The following is an 18,974-nucleotide window of genomic DNA, read 5'->3' on the forward strand; positions in this document are numbered from 1 at the left end:
GTGAGTGAGAGAGGCACAAGAAGATTAATGTTGTTCGCTACCCCACCTCCTCCCCTCTACATCATCTTCCCCAACGTCTTCCATCTATTAATTAATTCATAACTGCACAGCAACAACAACCCTAATTAATAAATCTAGTCCAACTTCAAATTAACTACGACAATATGAATCACCTCTGCTAATGCCTTGTTTGATTGACGGTAGTCAGCAAGTGCTCGTCAGAATGAGAATCGTATCTCATAACTCTGAAATATTGCCATATTAAGTGTTTTTTGTTGAAAACTTCGTTCCATTGTTTTTAATGCTTCCTACTTTTTTGGCCAATCTTCTTCACTTAATTTGATTGAAGTAGCATTCTACTTTTCAGAGTTTTTATTTGACTCTTCGACTCCTGCATTTCCTCTTCTCGTAATGATTTGCTGTACTTGTAAATTGTTCATTGTCCATTGTACATGTTCATTGCCACTTGGTTATGTTGTTCCTGAATAGATTAATCCATTAATTAAACGTTCTATCAATTCATTCATTTTTTAGTTTGGTCGTTTAAAATGAGTTCAAACTTACTAACAAAATTAAAACGCTCTTGAAAAACAACGATTTTGCTGTGAAATTCCAATTTATCAATCATCTTGCAGGGCTGCAGTTTTAATTCAATTTATTTACCATTTTAGAAAATAATACAAATATTTTCTGTTTTAAAACCAACACATATTCATCTGTACTGGTGAATCCATATAGATTTGAAATTGAGTTCATATTCTAGATTTAATCTAGAAGATCCACCTGAGCAGATCTATATTTGTTGGTTACAACGCACGAAACTGCAGTTCGTTGACAAAGTGGAATCGACAGCAGAATCACTATTTTTCAATATTTATGGTATGGACTGGAGTGCTACGCTCGTCCATTGGCTTGGGAGGGCACCCCTGGTTATAGAGAGGTTCCCCTATATAGGCCTAAACACCTTTATTCACCTAATTATTCATTTACTTCATTCCACAATGACAGCATCAAATTAATGATTGGAATAGAATCATCAGGATAAACCCAAAACAGTTTCTCTCCCTTATTTTGATAAAAATAGTCTTAATGAGGTTCTGTTGATACTTATCATAATGATCCCAAAAAATTACAGTCCGAGTATATACCTTAAATACATAACAAATATACCAAAACATGCTTTTCACATGGACATTGATCCCATAAAAACAACTCCTCCTCCTTCTTTCCCACCCTCCCACAGCTTACAAACAACAAATACCCACAAACTGCCCCCAATTTGAAATTGTAATAAATACCATCAAACCATATATTTATTATACTAAACCAGCACCACGCAAACAAACACCACTTGTTTGAAAACTGTCCACACACAGCGTACACCAACCGCTCTATATAATATTATGAATTCACCAGAAAATGTCAGTATTGCTCTTAAACCACATCATTGCTTCCCATTGAACCGACGCTGACACTCAAAGTGAATGAAAACGATGATAGCAAATTTCGTCGCCAGTTTGCGTTCGTGTGTGTATGTGTGTGTGTGTGCATACATGCACTCATGCAAACATAAACAACGCAAAATTTTGCAAACTCTGATAGGCTACTGAGAGTGGACGGCTTCACTTCTTTGCAGCCACTCAAATTTGTAGCTCATGTGTGTGCGAGTGTGTGTTACCCGAGTATGTATGTGTGTGTGTACATAGAGACATGTTTACGGGGTAGATGAGGATATGCTCACTGGTCCATGAGATGTGGCAGCCGGCTAACTACTGTCGAGAATATGAGTTATATCTATATCGCTTGAGAGTAACGTAGAGAGAAGAACCATGAGTGAGATATACCTATATACTATACATATATGAGCTATACCTTCATATGAGTGAGATATACTGATAAGTTCGTATGTGAGGTATACTATACACTGGTTACAACTTTAGGACTAGGTTTTAATATAAATAAAAATATAAATCTGATTCCCCTTTTTAAATAATTATTTTTTCTACAACTGCGCGTAAAAAAAGAATTTACATACTCAATTCTCCTCGTAAAACAGCTTATTTCTGAGGAGAATCTACTTTTTCGCTCGCCAACCATCCGCGCATGCGCAGTAAATTTTCTTTACGCTCGCAAATCATTCGCGCTTGCGCAGAAGAGTTTCTTTACGCTCGCCAATCAGCTGATGGTAAGCAGCTCGCCAAAAGGTCAGATCTCAACCTAAAAAGTCGGTAATTGTAACTCCGCCGATATAAGTAATTTAACAGGTTTGGGCAGTTGTAGAAAAAATTTTTTATGTAATTCGCGCGTAATGCTTCTTTATCGCTCTTGCAAAATTATCACGCTCCGCTTCGCGTCGCGTGATAACTGTTTTGCGCGGGCGATAAAATCGCGCATTACGCTCTAAATACATAAATAGCTATTGTCACGACAAGTTTCGGGTACTCAGATTTATGTTATAATAATTTATACTGGATACAACGTCTGTGAGTGAGCTTCATCTGCACAGCAATATACGTACTATACTTATAGGAAAATTTGCTTATGCATTGCATTCATATTTGTATATTTAAGTAAAATAATAGGTTAACGTAAATATAGGTTCATATCTATATATAAATGTGGTATATGTATAGGAGGTTGTTTCATAGAATATATACTACAGAACAGATCTCTTTTCTGTTTAGGGCTACTTGTAATATAAATATAAAAAAAAGAAAAATGTCAGTACCCATTTACCCAAAATGGCATCAATGTCCGAAACATGTTCTGATAAAATATTTCAAAAAGGTACTGAGATTTTTATTTTTCTTTATATAGAAATGATTTTGTTTATACATTTCACTCATATCTTTATCTTCATGTGAAATATGTGAACTTATGGAGATGCAGTATAGCTACGTAATATATGTATAGGAGTTCTTCTATAGATATATGCTATAAAAATATATAGGGATTCTTTATTCACTACAAGAAATATCTATGTAGCATTTTAAAGTAATATTTAGGCCCCATATAGTTGGAAAAGTTACTAATCAAGAGGTTCTCAGGAGAATAAAGAACCGGAGCTCCTGAATACCATTAAAAGTAGAAAACTCCAATACCTCGGCCACATTATGAGGAATAGCTCAAGATACAGACTTCTGCAAGAGATCCTTCAAGGAAAAATCAACGGAAAAAGGGGACCTGGCAGAAGGAGAATTTCATGGCTGGCAAATCTGGGGCTATGGTTTCACCAGTCATCTGCAGAGCTGTTCCGTAGCGCCGTCGACAAAATCAGGATAGCCATTATGATCGCCAACATCCGAAACGGAGCAGGCACGTGAAGAAGGAGAAGAAGATATAGTTGGAAGGTTTGCTAGTGAGCTACATCTATAAGGGTGGAAGCTTATTTGCATTCAAGCTATATCTGTATCGATGGAGGTTTGAATTGATAAGCTATATCTATAGTGGTGTAACCTTTGCATGTCAGCTATATCTGTATCGATGGAGCTTTAAATTTATAATCTATATCTATAGTGGTAAGCTTTGCATGTAAGCTATATCTGTATCGATGGAGGTTTGGTTTGATAAGCTATATCTATAGTAGTGTAAAGTTTGCATGTAAGCTATATCTGTATCGATGGAGCTTTGAATTGATAAGCTATATCTATAGTGGTGTAAGCTTTGCATGTAAGCTATATCTGTATCGATGGAGGTTTGGTTTGATAAGCTATATCTATACTGGTGAAAGCTTTGCATGTAAGCTATATCTATGGTGTTGTAAGCTTTGCATGTTAGCTATATCTGTTTTAGTGAAGCTAAATTGATGAGCTATATCTATAGTGGTATCTATAGTGGTGTAAGGTTTGCATGTAAGCTATATCTGTATCGATGGAGGTTTGGACCGATAAGCTATATCTATATTGGTGGAAGGTTTGCATGTAAGCTATATAGAGGTTTGGGGTGTGTAGCTATATATATATAGAAAACGACGTTGTGATGGGGATTCAGGTTGGTTTGGTCCCTTGATGATGACGTCAGGGGGGTATTCAGGGGTGGGGGCGCTCAGAAGGTACATGGTCAAGCACAGAGGTGGTGTACTCTAGTGGGGGACGGGGGAAGCTGCAATAACACGCGGTCTAAATGAAGTTTCAGGCGTAACACAGTTGCGGACCGAGTAACGTAATTATGGATGCCGCTAACTGCCCGACTATCATCCAACCACCACATCCAACAACCCACCTCACGCACGCGCAACTCGAAAAATTTATAGGCTCGCTTTTTATAGTCGCTCACCGAAAAAGCGCTCGCTTTTAGTAGTATTTCGATAATAAACCGAACGAATCATATTAACGACAACCGCACGAAAAGCGATCGTTCGTTCGTTTCGCAGCCATCAATCGGAAAAGCTTGCTAGATAGTTGGGATGGGTTAGCTGTAGTGGTAATGCGATCAAGATGGCATATCTGATAAGGGATGAGCGAGCTCCCGATTTGTGAGCGGTGCTAGTCATCAAACTTTCAAGTGGTTTTGAGAGCTGGATGTTGATTGGTTGGTGTGGTAGCTCTTACACCGAGTTTTAGAGGGAACTACGATTATACTGAAATAACTAAGATATTGGAAATGTACTAGTAGTTCTGTGAACAGTAGACCTCACGCAGTATTCTCATCCACAAGTACCTGATTGAAACTATAGACCTTATGGAAATACAGCAATAGACTGGCTTCTCCACACATCTGTGTAATCACTTGTCAGCTGATTTATGATGAATAATTCTATAGTCTGATTTTCACTCCAATATTGGCGTATGAAGGAGGCTCCTTTTTCCTTTTATATTATCCTTGAAATGCAAAATTTCCAAAAACCTTGTATATACGTCGACGCGCAATTGAAAAAGGAACATACCTGTCAAATTTCATGAAAATCTATTACTGTTGAATGAAAAAGACTAAGAAGTTGTCAAAAAACCACTGATTTATTGATAATTAGAAAGACCGGTTTCGGTTATTACACCATTGTCAATCTCTGATAAACCAGTTTATCACTTTTTTGACAACTTCTTAGTTTTTTTCATTCAATATGAATAATTACCTCAATATCAACTTCTTAACTACACAGAAAGTGAAAATCTATTACCGCGTTTCGCCGGAAATGCTCAACATAAAAACATATAAACATTCAAACATTTAAACATTAAGAGAAATGCCAAACCGTCCACTTGAATCTTAGACCTCACTTCGCTCGGTCAATTAAGACCCATATCCACCATCTAGGTTTACATGAAGATGTGATAGCTTTTATTATAATGCGTAAAGCCTGGTTTTCATTAGTAGACTTAGTGACAGTATAGGGACCAAAGCAATAGGTCTATAGTTGGCAATATCATCATGCTTGCCCTTCTTGTAAATTGGTATAATTTTGGTAATTTTAAGAGAAGTTTTACTAGTGAAAACCAGGCTTACAAGCGTTACAATCCGACTTTAAACAACCAGATTATCTAGCTCCTGATCAAATTTGACTGTATGTCAAATAGCGAACTAATATTCCATTGCTCGGAACACCTCAATCGAACAATTTTTTGATACAGAGAACTTGTTTCAAAACTTATTTTCACTCATGGATGAAACTTATTTTTTTCAGCGTACTGAAACGACACACAACCACAAAGAGTGATGGTCTGATTTTTTCCAACTACTTACTTAATACCCGTGACTTCTTAGATTCAAAAAATATAGAATCATTTATGTATTTGGAGCAGTCTTCCTGTAAGAGCCATCTACTAAATCTGTAATACTCCTTATGTTTATATGGAGCAGACATGAGCGAAATACAGAGACTAATGCATTTAGAGAGAAGACGGAGATGAAGAAGAAGAAGAAGAAGTTGTAGTAGAAGAAGAAGAATTAGTAGTTGATGAAGAAGAAGAGGAAGAGGAAGAGGAAGAGGAAGAGGAAGAAGAAGAAGAAGAAGAAGAAGAAGAAGAAGAAGAAGAAGAAGAAGAAAAAGAAGAATGCATTTAGAGAGACATACCAGCGTTTGTGCGGAAGAGCAGAAGCAGCAGATATTTTTTCTTCTTCTCTCCTACTCCAACGACTTCTCTCTTCCGAGAAGCAGTTTGCTACTTACTTCTCGGCCTGAGCGTTACCTAAAATTCTCCGGATGAAGGAGATTGAATAGCATTAAGTCTCCCTTAATAAGGGGGATTTGTCTTAGGTCGGAATGCATTAGGAAACGTTTTTACGACTTAAGGTAACCGCCGTCGCCCCTCAGACTCCTAAGTACTCCTTGGCGTCTTCATTCTTCTTATTCTTTATGAGATTTACTTCTCCAGTACGCTCGTTTGTCATTGTAAAACGTTTTCGAGAACATTATCAATTGGGAATAACCGTATACGGAGAATTTCGAGCGATTCTATTGAAAACATCATTTAAAATAGCGTCCCAGTAAGATCGCTTGTCATTGTGAAACGTTTTCGAGAACATTATCAATTGGGAATAACCGTATATGGAGAATTTCGAGTGATTCTATTGATAACATCGTTTCAACTAGCGTCTCCAGTAAGCTCGTTTGTCATTGTAAAACGTTTTCGAGAACATTATCAATTGGGAATAACCGTATATGGAGAATTTCGAGCGATTCTATTGATAACATCGTTTCAACTAGCATCTCCAGTAAGCTTGCTTGTCATTGTGAAACGTTTTCGAGAACATTATCAATTGGGAATAACCGTATATGGAGAATTTCGAGCGATTCTATTGATAGCATCGTTTCAACTAGCGTCTCCAGTAAGCTTGCTTGTCATTGTGAAACGTTTTCGTGAACATTATCAATTGGGAGTAACCGTATATGGAGAATTTCGAGCGATTCTATTGATAACATCGTTTCAAATAGCGTCTCCAGTAAGCTCGTTTGTCATTGTAAAACGTTTTCGAGAACATTATCAATTGGGAATAACCGTATATGGAGAATTTCGAGCGATTCTATTGATAACATGGTTTCAAATAGCGTCTCCAGTAAGATCGCTTGTCATTGTAAAACGTTTTCGAGAACATTATCAATTGGGAATAACCGTATATGGAGAATTTCGAGCGATTCTATTGATAACATCGTTTCAACTAGCGTCTCCAATAAGCTTGCTTGTCATTGTGAAACGTTCTTAAAACATTATCGATGTGGAATAACCGTAAATGGAGAATTTCGAGCGATTCTATTGATAACATCGTTTCAACTAGCGTCTCCAGTAAGCTAGCTTGTCATTGTAAAACGTTTTAGATCACCTATAAGAAAACAAAGATATTGTCAAATTTCACCAAAAAATTTCACTAAAATGTTTTCGAGAACATTATCAATTGGGAATAACCTTATAATGGAGAATTTCGAGTGATTCTATTGATAACATCGTTTCAACTAGCGTCTGCAGTAAGCTTGCTTGTCATTGTAAAACGTTTTCGAGAACATTATCAATTGGGAATAACCGTATATGGAGAATTTCGAGCGATTCTATTGTTAACATCGTTTCAACTATCGTCTCCAGTAAGCTCGCTTGTCATTGAGTACGTTCAGTGTACAGTAAATTGTTCCACTTCCAATCATACACTGTTCCATCAAGTGACTAGTGCAAAATGTTACCATGGAACGCCATTTCAAAATCTTTGGTTCAAGCTTTTGGCGCGCACCAAAGTTGATTTATAAAGTTGATTTACACTAAAATATGTCGTTTACTAGCTGCGTGAATGAAGAAAGGCTGTTTTACAAACCTACCGTCTAGAAAAGTGTAAATTTCTTCTATTCTATTACTCTCAAATTTTCTATCGAGAAAAATTCATTTAATGAATGGTTATCAAACATCATATTGTTGGTTATGTATTCTATGCTATGCTATGGTAAACAAACTATCAGCGCGTGCGCAGAAAAGCAAGCAGACTACAATAATCGACCAATGAGAGCTCAGATAGTTGGAACCTGTTGGAAATGTACCAGGTCGGACAATTTACCACACTTCGATTGTAGGGCAGAAAGTTGGAGCTGGAACAGGATTCTGGAACAGAATCTGTCAAAATTCCTCCCATGGAACGTGGAACTTTTTACTTGGTAAATTGTTAATCGGACGATTTACCACATTCCATGTACACAGAACGGGCCCATTGTGAAACGTTCTTGAAACATTATCGATGAGTAATAATCGTTGTATGGAAATTTTCAAGTGATTTTGTTGATAAAATCGCTTCAAAAATTTAATCGTATCAAATCAAATGCAGATTTTAATATAGACTATGGTGTTGCTTTGTAGAGTACTTGGAGAGCTGTTATCAATTTGGTTCTTCCTTAAACAAAAACTTCTTGATTTGTTTGTGGAGAGAGATATACCAGCATTTGTGGAAGAGCAGAAACAGTAGATATTTCTCCTTCGATAATAATCAAATTAATAATTCTGAGGAATTATCAAAGGTGAGGAAAATGATGAAAAAAATGAAGTATCTAAGAGAGTTATCTGGAATCGATCAGACAGTACAGAAAATTATTGATTTTGGTATAGAATATTATCGAGCCATTTGATTCCCGTTTCAACTAGGAATATTTCAGAGTTTATCATGTTCACAAACTCTTGTTCTATTGAGATCTGTCATTTTCATATTTTAGTAATACATTTCTCGTGCCTCTCAGATTATTTTATTCTTGAATGTCACAGTCTATGAGAACAGTATTTTGGATCGTAGAATATTTTCGATTGGTGTAAACAATGTAAACTTCAATTTTTTCCTGGATAGCCTTGAAAATTTCCGTTGACTGATAATTTTATATTTTCTTAACAATTTTTGAAGACTTCTTTCAGAGGACAAACCAGGGTATGAGATATTTATTTATTAGGTTAGAACAAACAATACAATGATCGGAAAAAAACAGGCTATTGCCAAAAACTTTTTCAATTTCCTAATTTAGTTTCAAATTGTCCTATTATACATAGGATATGTCCAATCCAATTTTCTACACCAAATCACAATTTGAGAATATAGATTAGAATAAAACAAACAATTTTGAACTTGGATAGATTGATAGTAAAACTTTTGTAAAAGCATTCGAAACAAACTTTAAATTCACAAAATAAAGAATAAAACCAGTGAAATTTTGAGCTCAAAAATATCACGTTCATCTTAGCTATATACACACATGATATCATATTCTACGATAATATCAACACGATATTATAATCTACGAATCTCCTGGACAGAAATTCGTTTATCTCTACGAACAAATTAGTAGGCTATGCGAATTTATCAATTTATCTTCGATTAATTTCTTGATCCTTGATGATTGAATCCTGATTAAGCTGTGAGTCAAATCACAAGCTCTCTTCATGAAATAACGACAATACATGGAAAAGATAATTAATGGAAGAAATAGACTAAGAATACAACCGTTGCACCGCCTACAATAATAAAACGAATAATAAATTGAATTTATCAATTCATCTTCGATTAATTTCTTGATCCTTTATGATTGAATCCTGATCATGCTGTGAGTCAAATCACAAGCTCTCCTCATGAAATAACGACAATACATGGAAAAGATAATTAATGGAAGAAATAGACTAAGAATACAACCGTTGCACCGCCTACAATAATAAAACGGAATCTCCCATGATCATAATTCGAGAAAAACCTGACATTTTCAAATTTGACCTTCATTATCACACAACTTCAATAGTCAACTAAAGGTCAAGGTTGCAACCAGACAACCCACCTCAAAAATTTCCCCATTTAATTTTCTTCAGACAAATTTCGCACTGCAGTCTGTCAGGACTTTCGGTTGAAAACTTGACTTGGTCCACCACATGAGAGTCAGGCACTTGAGCGTTATTCCAGCTAGATTGCATTGGGTCTCCCCGAAATGTTTTTCGGACGTGTGAAATGTGCTAGGGGGGACTGCCCTCCCCCCCGACCTTAGTGGGTTGTTTAGAGTCAGTGTGCGTGAATGGCAATTTTATTTTTCTGCGCCAAATATAACCCCATGGGTCCCCTGGGGGGTGAGGGCCGACTGTATCCTCTTCTACCCCCCTCCCGACTCAAAAAGGGGTTGTTCTGCCCCCACTTGCCCCTGAAAAGTAACCACATCACCACAGTGAAGGGACCGACTCAAATTCATGCACTGCGCCATTCCAATTCCACTTCTACTGTTTTCTTTTCCCATTCCTTTTTCTCTTCTATGCTCCTTTTTCCGAAGTTTTGCTTTCAAATCTTCTCTATCCACTGATTTGTTGACTTGGTCTCATCCTTTCTGAACTCCTTCTATGAACCGTTTCTTAGCTATATTTCCGTTTTTTTGAAATATTTTTGGACAGACAATTGTGATGTGGAGTGAGTAGGTAAAAGAGACTCAAATAGTATAATCTGAGTATGGAAGATTAATATTGAAGGTTCACCTGATTTCCACTCTCAATATAATTATGATGGAACGTGATGTTTCACTTATGGATGAATAAATGAATTCACATTTCAATCACAATCGAATTCAAATTCTATTCAATTACTAGTACAGTACCCGATTTTATATCCTCATTATAAATTCTATGAAGCGGAATTGACTAATACTTTTTCATGTTATACTTCTTAACGTAGGTGTTGAAATGTAACATGAAAAAATGGGAACTATAATCATGTTCTCCAACTTTGTATTATGATTAATAATATCCAAGAAAACAAATGATCGAAGAATCATTTACCAAAAATGTACTGGAAATGCAAATCTATTCTTCTATAAAACTTCAACAATGATATATCACCTTTTTACATGCGTCTTTCTCTATTATCTATTGTTTTATTTTCTTATTATCTTTGCCATGCGCCTTTCCATTTGTGAAGACCCTACTGGATTTTTTTATCGGCAATATTTTTTACATGAAATACAAATCCGCAAAGAATCTCCTTTCCTTTGATCCTTTGCTCTTTCCACACCTACATTGAATGTGTAAGTATACCCTATACATAAATTATACTCAATAGATTACAACGTTTTAATCACATAATCTATATTATCTTCACCTTTCTCACTTCCAATCTCTCTTTCTCAAACAATATATGCTTTCCAGAAGTTGATCCTGAAACCTTGATCACTATAACAAGTATTGCAATTATGATAAAATTCACAATAAGAAAAACATTATAAGAATACAATTAATCTACAATTAATGTTCAGTAACATTTTCACCTAAAATTGAAAATAAGCTATAAATTCGAGAAAATGTGATTATTCAATTGCAAATTATTGTTGATTCTATTAAATCATTCACTATGAAGAGATAGCAGACCTCATGTGTGTCTCCAGCGTTATTGCCCTGTCACCAGCTGGCTTAAATCTTTGAATAGTTGATTTGAGATGCGCGGGAACACTAGCGTCAGGTGATCAATTCTCATAACGACAAGGAAAGTTGTGTGAGTGCGCCACACCAGATTTTTTTGAATTTAGAAAGATTAAGATCCGAATTGATAACAAAATTCCTTCTACTCAAAACTGTAAAATTAATATTTATTTGAAATATTTTGTTCCGAAAATTAAAACAATCTTCTCCACTAGAAGAACAGCTGTGTTGATTACTATCATAATGTAATTATTATTACTTTCATTATTCACATGTAATTCACGATATTCACGATAATTCAACAGAATCCACTCTACATGTTGTTGTACAAATTGTCAGATTCCGTGTCCAGGTGTGCTGCATTGTCCGGTCAGCACATGTTTGAATGGACACCAGTGTGTATAGAGCATGTATAGAGGCCACACACCACAATATAGTTGAATGACTGATTTACTAGACAAGGAAGCTGAGTCGCTTGTGGGGTAATTGTGTATTTATAGTGAAGTGCTTGACCAAACCAACCCCCCAACCCCCCTTGTGACCCCTTCCCCCACCCCCAAATTCAAGGAGCCTCCTCGACGTGCCAATGTAAACTAGTGATCGATAAACAGAGTGCACTTCCTCAGAACACTAAGCCCTCGGAACTACGAGGCTCGTAGCTTGCTGCCAACATTTAGCCGCTATCTCATGTTTTGAGACGGACTCAGTCAAAATTGAATATGTCTAGTATAATAATTGTGTTTTATTATTATGAATTCTAGGGAATATAATTAGTCTATCGTGTTGAATATTCGACTAGAAGTTTACTTGAGCTGGGGAAATTTATAGTCCAGCAATGGACGATAAACGATGGAAGCTTTATAAGCTTCTAGTTATTATAATTTATTGGATATACTCTTAAGAAAGTGTCCTCAGTATATATTTCCTATATTAATTTGTATAACCAGTCACATATTCCTTTTTGTTTAAAGCAGTTTTGGATACTTTCAAAAATAAAAGTCAATTGACAACACAAACCCATATCGCTAATTATAATGTACGCTATAGAAATAGAGTTCAATTACATAGACCTAGGCTTGAGCATAACAGAAGATTTTTTAGATATGTAGGTGGTAAGCTTTACAATGCCTTGCAACCTGACTTACAGGAGAGTCAATATAGCCAAATAGTAAAGGCCAGATTAAAAAAATTCATTGTTGCGATTGATGATACGCAGTTGTTTTTATGAAGGTTTTCATGCTCGAAAGTTCATATTTTGTTTTTCATGTTTCATTTAGTTTTTGTATGGTTGGGAATTTGAATTATTTATGTAATTATATTGTGTCATAGCACTTATATTTTGCATGGCTTCATCTGTTGACTGAAGAATAGATAATTATCATTTGGAATGTGCTGCCCGCACAGAGAACTGTTTAAATTGCAATATGATTTATTATTTTAGTTTCAATTTTTTTTCTCTTCATTCTTTTTTGAAATTTTGTAGTTTCTTAATATTGTGTATACTATTAATGTAAGACTCTATATATTCCTTCTTTCTTTTTTTCTATTTTTTGTTTGATCACCTCCCATTGTGATTAAATATACGAAGAAAAGGCCCCACACAGGATTACCTTTGGGGCTTCATTTAGACTATGATGATAAACATGTATTGTGCATGCGTGGGTGTTTGCTACACCAGTTATGTTATTTTATTTCAATTTGTTTGTAGAATGTTTGTTTTTGGTCGAATAAATTATTATTATTATTATTATTTCTCCAACATTTTGAAATGATCCACAATAATATACCATTATTCAATTGATATGGTAATTGTTACTATCACAGTAAATGCCGTTTTCACGGACAAAGCTAATGTAGGTACTAATGTTGCCATAGAAAAATTTGTAATGTGGAATTATCAGCTTCAATATTTACATCAAATTTTTATATTTGTTTGCTTTCTAAATGTGAATTTGTGTTTAGAAATGAGTTTTCTTAATTTTGAACTTTATAAAATAGAAACTCAGGAAGTGAGACTGCAAATTTTCAGTGAGAAAACATGAAGAACCCAGAACATAACCTTCAAACTTGAGTGTTGATAGGAAATGACATTGGGTAATGCGGCGAGGCAGAACATCCGAAAGGATCTCTCTGCCGATAAAAGCCATATGAATAAATAAAACAGACAAAGCTTAAACTAAATTTAATCAATTGGTGGCTTAAACTCAAAATTAACACTTAATAACGAACGAGACTTGATTTCAACTTTTAATGAAGTTGGAAATGAAATTTCGTTTGAAACTAAACTATGCAAATGGCACTTAATGGGATACCTTCTAGTGAAATTAGTATTTCATTCAAGTCTGATATCCAATGTTGATTTCTAAAGTCTGAATTCTATAGAGCTACTGTGATTGGCTGAAATGTATGACTAGGCACTGGGCACGCCTACTGAAGCTCCTCCCCGTTCAGTCATGAATTTCAGCCAATTGTAGCCTTGCTCCATCTCGAACCGCCTCTCATTGGTTCCTGGATTTGAATGCTCCAAATGTCGACAATCACCTCAATATTGCTGTTTTCTCGATTACATTATCTGCTGCTACTTTTAAGTACAATATAAAGGAAGACAGAACATAGAAAACATTATTTCAAACAACAACTAACCACCTAATGACTTACTAAACACTAACTAGTTAATAATACGCACGAAAAAAACTAACAAAACCTACTCTAGAACATGGTACGCCATAGTGGAGTAGGTTAATTTCCACACAGAAAAATCTAAACAAGTAGAGGACACATTATAAGAATTTTTGTAACTAACTATTGTATGTAATATTGTAATTTATCTAATATTTTGTGTAATTGATGTTGTAGTTTTAGTTTTTTTTGGGAATAAACATTTTATTCATTATTCATTAAAGCTCATTGAAACAATTTTGAATTCGTAGAAGAATAGTTTGAAATGAGATTGCAAAGAACTGAATAACGTTTCAAGGAAATTGAAGAACAGAATGATTTCAGCCATTTTTGAATAAAAGTCCAAGATTTCTGTATAATCAACTATAACTTAATAAGCCTATATTTCAGTGTGATTACCATAAGATCATAGCAGGTATGCAGATAGGCTTTAGATCATTGAAATACGTATAAAGCAAAATTAATCTCAAAGTATCACTGGAGCACTAAATTATCTCAATTCTTAGACATTCTTTTTGTTTTGTTGATTAAAATAGTTATTTTCAGTGTTAGTGAATTATCCAATAATATTATTATATAGCCTACTGCCCAACACATCATCCAAATCCGTCAATGAAAGCTTTCATGTGGTATTTGTCTTTTACTTTCCATGCCCTATTACCATAGGTAAGGAAAGTATTGCTTTCCGAAAAAAATAAGGTACCCCAATTTCTAAATTTCTATACGTTTCAAGGTCCCCTGAGTCCAAAAAACTGGTTTTTGGGTATGGTCTGTATGAGTGTATGTGCGTCTGTGTACACGATATCTCATCTCCCAATTAACGGAATGACTTGAAATTTGGAACTTAGGGTCCTTACAATATGAGGATACGACACGAACAATTTCGATCAAATGCGATTCAAGATGGCGACTAGAATGGCGAAAATGTTGTCAAAAACAGGGTTTTCGCGATTTTCTCGAAAACGGCTTCAATGATTTTGATTAAAGTTACACCTACAATGGTCATCGATAAGCTCTATCAACTGCCACAAGTCCCATATATGTAAAAATCTCAGGAACTCCGCCCCATCTATGCAAAGTTTGATTTTAGATTCTCAATTGTCAGGCTTCAGATACAATTTAAACAAAAAAATTATAGTGGAAAAGATTGAACATGAGAATCTCTACAATTAATTTTCAGTAACATTTTCACCTAAAATTAAAAATAAGCTCGAAATTCGAGAAAATGTGATTATCCAACTGCAAACTGTTGGCAACTGTTGATTCTATTAAATGATTCACTATGAAGAGATAGCAGACTTCGTGTGTCTCCAGCGTTATTTTCCTGTCACCAGCTGGCTCAAATCTTTGAATAGAAGACTTGAGATTCGCGGGAACACTAGCGTCAGGTGATCAATTTTCATAACGGCAAGGAAAGTTGTGTGAGTGAGCAACACCATATTTCCTATGTAAATGTATAGTATATCTTTGATTGAATAGGTCTAGTAATAATCAATTTTTAAGATCAGAATTTTTGCATATAGAAGGTTAATATTTTGAGCCTATCTTGATTATCTAGTTGAGTTAGCTTCATTGATTGAATTTGTCTTTAGAATAATACATTCCTTCTTTAATTCATCAAATATGTTACTATAACAAATAAAGTTCTCGTTTCAATACCGAACTTGTAACAAGAGAAAATTGTAACTCTAAGAAATTCAGTAGAATCATAACTCATTCTCGTACAACTTTCTAACAATCAAGTTCGTTTCCTGCATGGATCCTAGCCATAACTCCACTATGGTCTTGACTCAACCTGTCGCTCAAATATTGTCGCAAGCGATATTTGAACGACGATAATTTGTCGTCAGACACGTTGATGGAAAAACCGTGTTCACCGACGACAGAGACGAGGGATGGGAGAGAGACAATGACAGAAAGGGGTCGAGAAAGATCTCTCTTCTCAATAAAAGCAATGGCGTCGCTGCCATGTATAGTTTGCCAATGCTTTGAGCCCCGAATTTGGCTCCTGAATTGTTAATCCGCGTCTGACATTCCAGCCTAATCGTTCTCCATGCTTTCAGTATTATATTTAGCACATTATGACGTGTCTAGCTCGCTGATGGCTCAACCCAAACATCAATTCAAAATAGTGGACTGATATCAGAGGTTTCAGAAATTTCCGCTGCTCAAAAGCACCTATATTTTCTCATTGTTTATCGTCTAGTATTAGCGATTTATTTTGTGTAAAATAAATTACATCATGAAATTTTCAAATAGATAATATTATTATCAAATGAACTTTTGTTAAAGCAGCATGCAATCATTTTACGGTCTCATTGGGTTGGTTTTATCATAGAGAAACAATAGCGTAAGTAGATATCCCATGGTATAGGGCGTTTATGTCGCAACTTTTACTGTTATCTCAAGCCGATTACTTTCAATTACTGTCGATTTTTACTGTTTTGATCGGGTAAGAGTGTATGAACGGCACAATATGAGAGACAACCATCGTCATAAAGCTTCACGGGGAAGAGTTACGTGGACTATCAGCTTGAGATAACAGTAAAAGTTGCGACATAAACGCCCTATACCATGGGATATCTACTTATGCTATTGTTTCTCTATGGTTTTATTTTGTTACTTCGTTACTTCTAAGTTTCAGAGAAGCCACTGATTATGATTTTCAACAAGTATTTTATACCGTGTCACACATTTTGACACATTTTCCCACGAAAAGGTTTACACGTTTAATTTTATATTACGTGCCCACTCATGCACCGAACTTCTTAAATTTTACACAGTTGACAAGTAGGTTTCAAACATATTCTGTGAAAATATCAACTTCCTAACCTTCGTAGAAACAAAATGGCCGCATATCGAAAATTTTAATGAATTGGTAAAATTTTCAATAGGCCGCCATTTTGTTTCTACGAAGGTTAGGGAGCTGAAATTTCCCCAGAATGTTTCAAGAAACTACTTTGTAGACTGTGTAATATTTGAAAAAGTTCGGTGCATGAATGGGTACGTAATATAAAATTAAACGTGTAAAACTCTTCGAGGGACACTCTGTATTATGGTGAATCAATATTCTTTGATTTCTTTGAATAATGAGGGAAGTCAGATAACATACGTGATTTATAAAATTGATTCATTATTCTATCAATATTTGGGACTTTAATATGATATATAAAATTGATTCATTATTCTATCAATATTTGGGACTAAACATGTACCTCAAATACGAAAACAAAGTTAATCGAAAATAATGTTTCCGAAAATTTCTCCAAGAAACCTGCATAGTCCTTGGAACTCGATGATTCAATAGTTATCATGCATTGTAAGACCGTTTGACTTTAGTAGAGTAAATACAAATATCTCATTTATTTGATTCAAGTTTCAACGTGTAAACATAGATCAAGTTAAGTTCAGATCTCGATAGGAACATAATTTTGATATGTATGAACTGTATAGATAATCTCTCTCGTGCATTATTATCATTATACGGCATAAGTTAAATTCTCTTAAATTAAATTATTTTAGTTACTCACCTCTATCTTCATATTGTGCGGCCATCCTTCGCCCTGTAAACAGAACAAAAAATATTTCCTGATTATAATAATAGTAATAAATTTTATCTTCATTAATATACAAAGAAACAATCTTATCAATAAAATGTACATAATATTGAGAAATACAATATATGAAATTTACTACAAATATAAATAAATTGCTTTTCTCGGTAATCGGATTTTCGGATTATCTTCATCTTTATTCAAAGAGAACAAGAATGAACAAAACTTATTTGAAATTTATATTATTCGATAATTTTGAGACTTGCTGTTTGAAAAGCTCTGGAAGCTTGACAATCGTAGGTACTAGGATATAATTGTTTGTATCTGATTAACCGCAGATACAAAGAGTCTATAACATTATAGATTATATCGAAAACGAAAATTGAAATGGATAAGTCAAAAATGCAACTTATTTTATTCATATTGTGGTTTGAATGTAATCCCAGCAATAATTTTCTCATTGAATCGGTTCATTTTACCACTTATTTTTCGTCCTTATTATTGCAACTGTTACATTGTTCACTACCGAATTCAATTATTCAACTATCAACTTTGTTACTCATCCATATTATCGAGCTATTTTTTATCCAAGAAATTTCACGGACTTATGAATAGAGATGGTTGCTGGAGACTTATGTGAATGGAATAGCCCACTATACTGAAACTATGATAATATATATTGATTTTTCTACGATCACAATTTATAAAAGTTTTTGTAACAATGATAACTGAATACGCAATAACTATTAACATATTATAATTTTTTTTAGTCTAGTTTTATCCTGTGACCTCATGTGAAAGGGGTTTAAGGATTTGTCAATTTTTCACTGAAATTTAGAATAATTAAAAAATGCACAGCTTGAATTCTCAATCCCAAAACTTCAATTTTGAGAAGTTTGAGAAGAATCTCGAACACTTCTTGAAATCTAGATTCATCTCTCATCGTCAATTAATTGAATCTGAATAGATCTATACAAATTAAATTATATTCATGGTTGACTAGTCAATTATTTTGGGAATGACTCAGATTTTATTCCTAGTGAGCCTACTCAAATCAGTTGTAAAGTAACATGAAATGTAATACAAAATAATTATAATCTAGTTACATGCTATTTACCTAAACGGTCAATAAATGTTTAATCAAATCTGTAGGGATGCTTTCTATTCAATTGTGGGCTACTCGTAGTAATCTACTCGTAGTAGAAAGCTACTCGTCCACAATAAAATAATAGATCTTAATAGTTCATTTCTTATTCATGAATAGCGTAGACCTACACAATTACGACTCCATCACTTCTATTGCCGATAACGTTCAAGGTCGAAATAGTGTTCTCATTAGATTTATTTATGTTTTCCAAAAAATATTCCAATACAATCATGAAAGAACTACATTCAATCTTATAAA

At 34.6% G+C, this 18,974-nt stretch overlaps 1 protein-coding gene across 2 annotated transcripts in view; it reads right to left on the minus strand.

Moving 5' to 3' along the window:
- The window catches only part of LOC111044005 (inhibitory POU protein), a 115,611-nt gene extending 98,039 nt beyond the window's left edge, over positions 1-17,572 (minus strand). For both annotated transcript variants that reach the window (XM_039431605.1, XM_039431604.1), the window contains exon 1: positions 17,546-17,572. In XM_039431605.1, coding sequence (XP_039287539.1) covers positions 17,546-17,557 — 12 coding nt within the window. In that variant the 5' untranslated portion in view covers positions 17,558-17,572. The remainder of the gene's footprint in view (positions 1-17,545) is intronic.
- Between the last annotated feature and the right edge of the window lie 1,402 nt (positions 17,573-18,974).

Source organism: Nilaparvata lugens, chromosome 6, assembly GCF_014356525.2.
Source record: "Nilaparvata lugens isolate BPH chromosome 6, ASM1435652v1, whole genome shotgun sequence".
Lineage (NCBI taxonomy): Eukaryota > Metazoa > Arthropoda > Insecta > Hemiptera > Delphacidae > Nilaparvata > Nilaparvata lugens.